The 11,238-nt window shown below is 41.4% G+C and overlaps 1 protein-coding gene across 4 annotated transcripts in view; it reads right to left on the bottom strand.

The window, feature by feature from the left end:
• Positions 1–9,372, bottom strand: part of pde10a (phosphodiesterase 10A) — a 52,403-nt gene extending 43,031 nt beyond the window's left edge. The window contains exons 1-2 of one of the 4 annotated variants that reach the window (XM_019870353.1): positions 9,063–9,372; positions 8,338–8,499 (exon numbers count right to left, since the gene is read on the bottom strand). In XM_019870353.1, coding sequence (XP_019725912.1) covers positions 8,338–8,499; positions 9,063–9,078 — 178 coding nt within the window. In that variant the 5' untranslated portion in view covers positions 9,079–9,372. Of the gene's footprint in view, positions 1–8,337; positions 8,604–8,703; positions 8,776–9,062 lie in introns of those variants that run through there. The other 3 variants (XM_019870350.1, XM_019870351.1, XM_019870354.1) reach the window with 3 other exon arrangements.
• Between the last annotated feature and the right edge of the window lie 1,866 nt (positions 9,373–11,238).

The following is an 11,238-nucleotide window of genomic DNA, read 5'->3' as shown; positions in this document are numbered from 1 at the left end:
GGGGGCTATCTGCGTCAGAGCGAGAGGAAATGAAGTCAGAGACGGAGGCAGGCAGGCTCGAGCAGGAGATGCTGCTGCCGCCACTCACAGCAGCCATTTGGGCCTCACATCGGCTACGTCACAGAGCTGGCACTAATTATGCCCGTCTCAATGTAGAACAGAGTTTGTGTGTATTAGACACACACACACACGCACTCACACACACACACACACACACACACGCACTCACTCACACACACACACACACACACACACACACACACACACACACACACACACACACACACACACACACACTCTCTCTCTACACTTTTTAATGACCTTTAAATTACCTCTGCCCCATGTATTTTATTCCACTAGAGAGGATTTCTCCAATATGTATTTTCATATTATTATCATTATATGATGTGGGTATATTGGAAGGTCCAAATGTGAATTGTGCTTGTCATACAATTTAGTCAAAATTTTAGGGGAAACAAGACCGTCAAAGTATGCGCCATGTCATACAAAGGCTTCAGCAGGTTTGGTGAGACATCAAGGAGCAAACAATGAACACCGCAGATGTGTGTGGCCTTTTTTTGTGTTTTGTAGAGCTCCCACAAAAGGGTGCCAGCAGTTTCAAATTCAATTGATAATTCAATGTTGAAATTCAATATTTACGGCTCCCACTCACCATAGCTGCGAACAGAGAGGGGCTACAAACTCACAGTCGGTGTTGCAAACATAATTATTTGGTCACTATATTTAGTGAATTTTCCAACCCTTTAGCGGCTATTTTTCAAAAAGTGAGTTCAATTAAAAAAACAGGCATAACCTGAATAATATTTACATTGCCTTCCAGATGACAAGAAAGCAGCCCAATGGAAGGTGTCACAGCGTCCACCGCAATGAACATTCCCAAAGACACAGTGCCCATTAACGTGTTGTAAAAGCAGTGATATATTGATATGTAGTGAGCATGTTCTCCCTGTGCCCGTGTGGGTTTCCTCCGGGTATTCCGGTTTCCTACCACATTGCAACAACATGCATGTCAGGTTAATGGAAGACTCTAAACCGTACATAAGAGTGTGAGCGCGAATGTTTTTTTTGTCTAGGTGTGCCCTGCAATTGGCTGGCAACCAGTTCAGGGTGTCCCCCACCTGACAGCTGGGGTAGGCTCCAGCAGGGCCGCAACTGTCGTGAGGATAACCGGATTAGAAAATGGATGGCTGAATGGATATTGCCATGTTGGAAACTTTTGACCTGAGATATGTGCTTTTCAGCTGCTAATTTTTTGCTAAGGCCACATTGCCTCACCTGTACAGCTGTTCATGAGAAAAAAGCATGCTAGAAATGTTTCACTCATGCAGGGAGGAGTAATTGGTTTCGTATGTTTGCTTCATTTGTGGGCTGGTTTGCTGGTCGGTATGAAAGTTACATCATTATAAGCTATTTCGCCAACCCTCAATTTACAGCTCGCTGGTTTGAGAACCACTGCTGCATAGAAATTATTAATCGTTTATTGAACAGATTTTGACTGAACCGATTAATTGTTTCAACGGGATGAAATAATGATCGTAAAATTTGCAGGTCTGGGTCAACAGTTTTCTTTGAATTTTCAAAATGGATTTAAGGTGTTTTGGCAAGGAGCACTTCCCTTAATATGGTAGCAAAGAGAATTTTCGATCTGATCTCATTTATTGGATTGAATGCATGAATGATGTAGCTGGTGAAAAACAAGCTGGGGGCCTTAAATGTAGATGTGCAGTCATATACTTTCCATGATGATGATGATGATGATGCAATATGCTCTATTAAGACTGTTAGACGAAAGGGAAGCAATTTAACTTGGAAACTTTATATACACTCCAAATGTACTATGCGCCTGCAACCACTTATAGTAAACTAATGAAATTATGACAAATCCTTCTTTTCTTACGTCAGTACGTAATTATTGTACGTATCTGTACTACTTCAATATGCTAACTGGGTTTAATGCTAAACTATCGTTCCGTTGTTTGTTCATAATTGGATTAGTTGTGTGGAATTGTGCAGTCTCGATGACCAGCATGACATGAGCTATTGACATTTGATCTTGAGCGACATCATGGCATCTTTCGGACAACATTAAGGTACTCCATGCAATACTTGTACGGAAACAGGAGTTCAGAGCATTCAGAGGGACATCCCCAGTAAAAAAGTGATGAAATATTAAAATCCAGGAAATAATAGTCAAAATGGCTATCACTCATGCTGATTGTAGACTAAAGCCTAAAATTTATTTCATATACACATGCACGCTGCATGCGTCTCCGACTAAATACAATCCTGCCTATTTCTATTGCCGCTCAATTGTGACCTAGATTTTTGCATGTGTAATTGGAGTGGAAGACGACGATGAGGACGAGCATGTGTTTCACAAGTGTTCATTTGCTTCGCTGACGTCACTAGAACACGGCAAACGCTGCACGGTCCAATCTCATAAAAATTGCAAGATAAGGTGTGTGTGTGTGTGCATGTGTGTCTTTAAAAAAAAAAAATCACACACAAATGGGTTGGCACAAGCGCTCATTTATATAAGTGTAGATTTGTGCTGCTAGCATAATTTAACTTCAAGTGGCCTGTGGGATGAACTACCTTTTGAGTTCTTTTTTTTTTTTTTTAAACGTGATGACGCAAACACGGGAGACATGGTAGCCTCCCTTCAAACCACTAACCACACACACACACACACACACACACACACACACACACCCACACACACACACACACACACGTGCATGCGCGAGCTGTCTAATGGGGTTGGAAAGGAGCTCGTCCCATCATTTTTATTGTACAACCATCCAAATTTAGAGAAATGACCCCACAATAGAGATGCGATGTCAAGGGTTTGGGTCACACATAGACATCTTGTATGTATGTCAACTGATTGTGTGATTGTGTGACTCACATGGACACACCAAGACAAAAGTTACCTTTAATCCTATTGATCGTAGACTTTAATGCATCGCTGGAATAAGAATACAAAATACTGTAAGATTGATGCAGTGAGACCATCGCCCCCCCCCCCCCAAACTGGTCATACATTATTTAGATATTTATTGCCATTATGATCAGCTGCTTGATGGAGGGTTTTTTTCTTTTTTTTTTCCATACCTGCTCATTCTGATTTGACTCAAATCACTTTCTGTTTCTATGAAAAATTTGGCATCGACAATTTGTCTTGACTCCTCGCTATTTTGAACAGCTATTTTATAATTTGTTAATGTTCTGTTGAGCAAGATTTTTGGTAGAATTTTCAAATGGGTCTAGAAAACTGTATCTCTAGGAAAATAGCATTACTAATACATGTTAAATATTAGCAGCCTGTATAACAGTGTTATTATAGTGCACATTTTGTTTTTGCATCCCCCAGTGAATAATTCTGTCTTACAACATAAAATTGTGAGCGTGCAGAAGATTAGTATAATTGAAAATGTGTTTCTGATCCAAATGTCCAACGCCCTGCTTGTGGACAACAGTGTACTTTGTGACAAATTTCGAGCTGCAAGCAAACTTTGACTTAAAAAGATTGAGTCGCCTATGAAAAACATTCAAACATGAACTCAAATCTGTCGAGACATTGCAGGCTACTAAATGTTTTTGTTGTCCTGTGGAAAAATCCCAGAGAGTGACGTAAAGCACAGAAAAGAAAGAAGCTGCAAAGGAGCACCAATCTCAACATGTAGATAAAACTTCATCGCTGGCCTTGAAGACTAAAGATAGGGAGACCTTCAGGATGTCAAGTGCCAAGAACTGAGGGAGTGGTTGATGAGATGAGTCGAACTCGGCTGCCTGCAGCAGCCCTCATTGCAAGCCAAATAAAGTGAGTATGAATCATAGGTGAGAAATATGGGCACTGACGTCCAGGCTTGTCAGTGTGTCTGCCAAATAAGATGAGCAGCCAGACATCAGCTTTTCTTGTTTACCGATAACACGTGGACACAGACACACGCACACTCGCCATGGACCTTACTCATGCCATATCATTTGTCCAATGAAAAGCATGTGTGTTCTTTATTCCCAAACTAAACATATGTATATCCAACCATCCATCGATTTTCTAACCTGCTTACCCTCACAAGGGTTGCGGGCATGCTGGAGCCTATGCCAGCTGTCTTTGGGCAATAGGTGGGGGTACACCCTGAACTGGTTGCTCGCTAATTAAGATAACAAGATAAGATAAGAAAACCTTTATTTGTCCCACAATGGAGAAATTCCATTTGCGTGCATACATAGATCGATATGTAGATACCCTGTAAATATATCATAAAAAGGAATATATATATATATATATATATACACACACACACACACACACACACACACACACACACACACACACACACACACACACACGGACAGAGAATCAGTTAGATAGATAGATAGATAGATAGATAGATAGATAGATAGATAGAGTACAATTGAAGACACATGCTGGCAACATTTCAAGATAGTTTAATTCATTTTGTTGACATCAAGACTGCTATTTTAAAAGTGTAAATCATGGACCATGGTGTAGTAAAATACTTACACTCTTTCAAAGAGAAATTGATTATTTTTTTCGAGTACATTTAATCTCTATGATCTCGTTTTGTGGCGTCTTTCAGGAGTGGGACTCACTCCTTAAATCTCCCTAAATGATAAATGACAATAAAATACGACCGTACTCAGAGAACGACTGCATCATCTCTCCTGTGACTCATTTTTTACACTCTAGCCCCACCTAGTGTCTGTTTTTGATCTAGTTTAGGCATCGTGATGAAGGCGTTTTATATAGATTTGAGGTTATGAAAGGCCAGCTTTCATTAAATGTAACAGGTATGACACAATGAAGCCAATCTCTCTGTAATCCAAGAGCTCAACAGTGATCTGCAAGTGAGACCAAGTCGGCAGTCTCAAACTGAACATGCAAAGCGGAAACTGCATGAGTCCATACCAACACACATTACCACTACACATATGTTTATGACATGCATCTTTAACATATCACTCCCGTCAGTCAACGTGGCTTAAGTATTTCCTCTGTTTAAAATTGGAGGCAAATAATAATGACAATAGTAATAATCCTAATAATAATGATCAACAGAAATATAAAAATAAAAGAATTCAGACCTCTTTCTCTTTTCCTGCAGTTCTCAAAAAATCTGAAAAACAGTGATTATCAGGTTTGATGATTTCATGTGGAGAAATATAAATTACTTACCAATAATCAATATGGATCTAGAAGCAAGCGATCAACAGCACAAACTGAACTGATACAAGAAACCAGATTTGCAACAAATAAAAACAAATGTTGGCTGTTGGAGCATTCATTCAGCTAAAGAATGCATCCATCCATCCATCCATCCATCCATCCATTTTCTGAGCTGCTTATCCTCACAAAGGTCGCGGGGCGTGCTAGAGTCTATCCCAGCTGTCTTTGGGCAATAAGCGGGGGACACCCTGAACCAGTTGCCAGCCAATCGCAGGGCACACAGAGACGTGTGTGTGTGTGTGTGTGTGTGTGTGTGTGTGTGTGTGTGTGTGTGTGTGTGTATACACACACACACACACACATACATACACACACATATATAATGTTTGCTTAGTTTGTGGTAAATAGGTTTTTACTTATTCCTCATCTTTTTCAAACACAGTATGATTATATGTCCGAATTCTTATTTCACTTCAGTCTTGTTTTGTCGTTCTTTTTTAGTTCCCTTTTTAATCCTTTTCACACATGTTCAAAAATAAAGCAGTCAGTCAGCCATGTTCACATGTTTAGCACACTCATGCTAATTTCGATCGCATAATAACTGATTCAACTGCCAATATTCATCTGGACAAGTATATGCTCATAAGAGTGTCTGTAAAAACCTGAATAAGAACTGGGTTACCCCTTTTCTAACCCAAATATTTGGTCATATGAGCACGATCTGTATATTTCCATTGAAAGGGACGTTTGGGTTCTGCGCATGCTCTATCCACAAGGATTCTTGGTCTTGTATGCCCGGCGATGCCGCTTACTCAACTAGTCGAACATTAACGTTTGACACTTGAGACTTTCTTCTCCTGATTTGTCATGGTTTGATTCTGATGCGCAATTCCACGTGCTGTCTTTTGAGTTGCGATGCAAAGCAACAATACAACTATTCTACCAAAAGTCACAGTGCATCCAATTCCAGATAATTGAGGTACTAAAGCTAAGGGAGTTGCGTTTCAAAAGTACATGTGTTCTCCTCAGGCAACATTGACTTGCCTCGCTGATAATCATTGATAAGCAGCCGTATGGGCCGCAGGGGTCAATGTGGAATGATGATGTTGATAAATGACAATGTCGTTTGTGTCTTTGTCCATAAATCAAAATGGAAGATGTAATAAACCAGACAACAAAGTACCGTTGCAGCCAATGTGTGGGAAGCCCTCATTTCTACCGTATCTAAATGTCATCACCGTGAAATGCAAAATAGTAACATCTTGAGTAGGCGTGCACCCCCTGAGTGGTCACAGATGTCAGGCACAGTCATGGCAAGGAAGTGCCCGTATTCTCCTTCTGTGTTAGCCAGAGGAAACTCTCACTTGGGTGTGGGCCCAGAAAGATCCAAAACTCGGAACGCAAATGAAACAGAGCAGAACAGGTTGAATCCCGAAATGTATTGTACAATTAACGGCCACAACATTAGGTAAATGCTGAATCCACAAACTGCCCCAATGAATGCATCTTGGGGAAATTATTAAAAATGGTTTGCAGGGTAGATGTGCACAACCACGATAATAAACATACAGTATTTTCTGGCATGCCATTGTGAGGCAAGTATCGTGCAGTTTCTACAGACAGTAAACAAGCTCTATAGCACCGTTTGTGGAGCGATGACTGAGGAATAATTAATGACATTTTGAGAAGTATCCTGATTAAAGTTGCAGAGTTAATTTTGTGGTTTCGGTCACGAGCTAATCCGTCAAATTTCCAGGTTTTTCAGAATAAAAAACGCCGCCATATGCATGTCCATCATGTCTTTTGTCGTCCTCCATGAACCAGGGAGTAGAATGCTAACCAGTAATAGATGACAAATATAAGGCACAACAGGAGTGGTTTTCAACTGGGTGACATCTTTGTATTGGTGTGATGTTGATCCAATTAATTTGATACAGTTCTAGTGTGTGTGTGTGTGTGTGTGTGTGTGTGTGTGTGTGTGTGTGTGTGTGAGAGAGAGAGAGAGAGAGAGAGAGTCAAATTTCCAGGTTTTTCAGAATAAAAAACGCCGCCATATGCATGTCCATCATGTCTTTTGTCGTCCTCCATGAACCAGGGAGTAGAATGCTAACCAGTAATAGATGACAAATATAAGGCACAACAGGAGTGGTTTTCAACTGGGTGACATCTTTGTATTGGTGTGATGTTGATCCAATTAATTTGATACAGTTCTAGTGTGTGTGTGTGTGTGTGTGTGTGTGTGTGTGTGTGTGTGTGTGTGAGAGAGAGAGAGAGAGAGAGAGAGAGAGAGAGAGAGAGAGAGAGAGAGAGAGAATAATACTAAAATACTCCATCAACATCCTCCAGTTGGTTGTTTTGCATTGTGCAATTTGACACAACTGGATGAGTTGCACACGCACTGATGTAAAATTTCTGTCTGGCCTGTACAGAGATGACTCGTGACATCAAGTGTTGGGGAGCCAATCTGAGGTCCCCTCCCCATTCAGCATTGTGTGCTAGTATTGTGAGGAAATTACATGCCTCCAGGGCACAAACATGGAGAATGGAGGTTATTGTCAAGCGGGGAGCTTCTTGCACCCAGCAGTCAAACAAGTGAACTGGGAAACTATTTGTCGAGATTTAAAGATTTGAACGTGGCGAAATATTTGTGAAATAAGTTTATCAAACGTCGAAGGTCAAAACAGGTTATACTGGATCGCCGAAAACACATGTTCTCTTCATTTCATAGGTATTCATGTCTATAAGGAGTATGTGCAGGTTTTTTTTGCATGTTTCAAATGTAGGGCGTAAAACTGGGCCCCCTAAAAATAAAAAAAATTAAGTAATGTATAGATTGTTGAAAAACCAACTTAAGTACACTAACAAACTTCCTTCTCACCACTTCTCCACCACACGCGTGTACAGTATGTTTGTGTTTATGCATCCACACACTGTTCAAGTCTCCAATACTCCGAACATAAAGACACATCAAATGTGACTTGGCAGATAAGAGATTATCGAAAATAATCCACAGCAGCACACAAGATTGAGATTAAAAAATAGCAAAAGGGATGATTAAATGGTCGGGTTCACTCCTCTAATATGAGTGAACAATGCTTGCATGGAGAAATTGTCTTCCTTACCTTGGTCACTGCATCCTTCCAGGGGAGACTCCTCGAATCCCAGATCGTCAAGACTTTTCCGTTTCTTCGACATTTGTGGGACCGGACAGAATCCCCGGCCGATGTGTCGGACAACTTGGGGCGCCTTTGTCAACCGGCGGGATACACAACACGTGGAACAGTCTGCGTGGGGTGATAAGAGGGGTGACGAACACCACCAGAGACGTTCATTCAGACGCGTGCGTGCATCGTCCTTGAAAGAGGCAGCCTGGTCACTTTGTCGCGATCTGGTTCGGCGTGTGGCCGGGCGAAAAATATGAAGCGATTTGTCACTCACGTGTGCGGCGGATTACAATGTGGGACTTGCTCAAATGTGAATTTACGCACGAGGTTGGTGACTTGTTCCTCCATGTAGGTGAGCCGCAAAAAATTGGGTTTCTTCACTGGTGCCCGACCCTCGCTTCGAAAACTATCGTTTCCCAAGGGAAACCGTTGCGAGGCTTTATTTAGTTTTGAGCGAATGGCTCACGGCGACGTCAGACGACCTATCTAATCAGGCGTGGATGACGCACAGAGGACATCGCGGGAACTCTTGGATATCCCGATGAAAGAGTGTTCGCTCAATTCAAAAGGACCATTCACGAAACATGCATTTCGTGTCTATTCTAACTGTCACGTCTGTCTAGGTGGGCACTTGTGCGTAAAATTAGTTCACTCATGGTGTGGAGTGCGCGAGGGTACTTTACCTTCTCTTAAATCCATAAATCCCACGAAGCTTCGTGATCGACGAAGAACCTCCTAATCCACGCGTGACAGTGACACAAATGGACCCAATACGCATTGTAAAATGAGGACCATCTAGGAATAACCTTTTCTTTTACTTGCCGGCGACACAGCAACAACACAAACCAGTACAGTAATGAATATATTAAAGTGCATGTGTCGTGTCGAGGCGTAAAATCAAAATAACCCGTATAAAGGATCAGATTTGAAAACCTGGGAATACAAATGATTAACAAACTAATAATAACATCTCAGGAGGGTTTCCGTGCACGCCTGGCTGTTCCAATTGGTTAAAACACAGGGAGTGATAACCAAATATCACACATTGTCTCTCCTTTCCAAAAAAAGTCACAGATGGGTGCCACTAGTTGAGCGCGCGCGCACACACACGCACATTTCCTCTCCTCTCTTTCTCTCCCACCCTCTCTCAATTCTCCCACATCCTGATTTATTCATGAACACACCATGAGGGTCACTAGATCATATTCCTTTCCTCACATCTGGTTTACATTTACAGTGTAACGACCAAAGCTGCACATTTGAGCTCAGGAAGACTTTGTGTTTTATTATTTCTAATAACAAATTTAATTGGTCTTATTTCTTTGCATATACTCTTTAATTGTGAAGGCTGGCATTCGCTGATGCTGGTGTTTAGTGGTATTTTCTCCATGCAAACACCTCTCTCTCTCTCTCTCTCTCTCTCTCTCTCTCTCTCTCTCTCTCTCTTTTTCTTTCCTCTCTCTTGTTCCCTCCCTCCCCCTTCCACTGCAGCTGCTGACGTCAACACACGCTTGCGTCAATGCTGCCTGCTTTGGCAGAGAGGCTTTTTTCATTGTGATCATAATGGGATTATTAGATTTAGAGAAATACCCTGCCTTCGTGTTTTTTACATGCTTTTTTTTTTCAAAAACATGATGAATGACCCATCTTTTTCTTTCCTTGCTTCTTGCACTAAATATGATTATGGTCACAAAGGACTCATGATCCCTTTGTTTATCCTTTGCAAATCATTTATAGATGAAAGAAAAATCAAAAGAATTTAAGACAAATATCAAAACACGGAAGTTGCACTTGTTTCGAACCGTGACAGCACTCGCTGCATAATATGGAAGCATACATATATAATAAATATTTCAGGTAGGGTTGAGATGCTCCCCACAAAAAAAAATCGACTGTCTGCTTATGTCATTGTGCATGTGTGAGACGCAGGAGGATGTTATGATGTCCTTAAGCGCTGACCTTCGACTATGAATGGACTCTACCTCCTGTAGGTGGGCCTTGATTTACCTCCCATAGCTTTAGTCTCTCACTTGGACTTAACGCGCACACTTTGAGAGTCTAGCTGCCTGTATGTTCAAATATGTGCGAATTAAATTCTCCACTTGAGCAGTAAGTAGATTTTTCTCAACAGGGTTTCAAAACATGCCACAGCGTACGTGGATCGGTAATATAAAGCAAAAGCAATTAAAGATTCAAAACCAAATTTACTCCTTGAATGGAATGTGCACCAGCATGCAGTGGGGGTCCTATAATGGCACCTTGTGCAAGCCCTCTTTTGATGCTTATTGATGCTGATGTCATGCAATATACTCAATATAAGTGGGTCGTTTGGTTATGTACAGTCCTGCACAAAAGCAGTGTTAACAATGTGCAGTGTTAACAATTCATTTTTTCAAAATGATAACTTCTCCATTTTGATCGACACTGTCAGAAGGGGTTATTAAAGATGTAGTGTAAAATTGCAGTGCATTATACAAACAGATGTTACTTTAATACTTTCAACCTCTTGTGTGACCAAAATATTAGAGATGTCTCTCAGTATGATGCAGTGCAGTTTAACACCACTGCATTGTAACTGTGCAGAGCTAATGAAGTGTCCAAAATGATTTTCATGACCAATTAATTCCACATCACTCACCCCCATTATCTGAACCGCTTTTCCTCACGAGGGTCGCAGGTGTGCTGGGGCCTACTCCGGTTGTCTTCAGGCATTAGGCGGTGTGCACCCTGACCAGTTTGCCAGCCAATCGCAGGGCGCACATTGCGCTCACAATCACACAGAGGAACAATTTAGAGCAGGGGTGCCCAACCTTTTTCGGCCGAAGATCTACTTTTCGATCAAACAACTTCCCGCGATTG

Source organism: Hippocampus comes, unplaced genomic scaffold (genome assembly GCF_001891065.2).
Source record: "Hippocampus comes isolate QL1 unplaced genomic scaffold, H_comes_QL1_v1.1 scaffold76, whole genome shotgun sequence".
NCBI classification, from domain to species: Eukaryota; Metazoa; Chordata; class Actinopteri; order Syngnathiformes; family Syngnathidae; genus Hippocampus; species Hippocampus comes.
The sequence above is the reverse complement of the archived record's forward strand: the minus strand, read 5'-3'. Positions and strand labels throughout refer to the sequence as shown.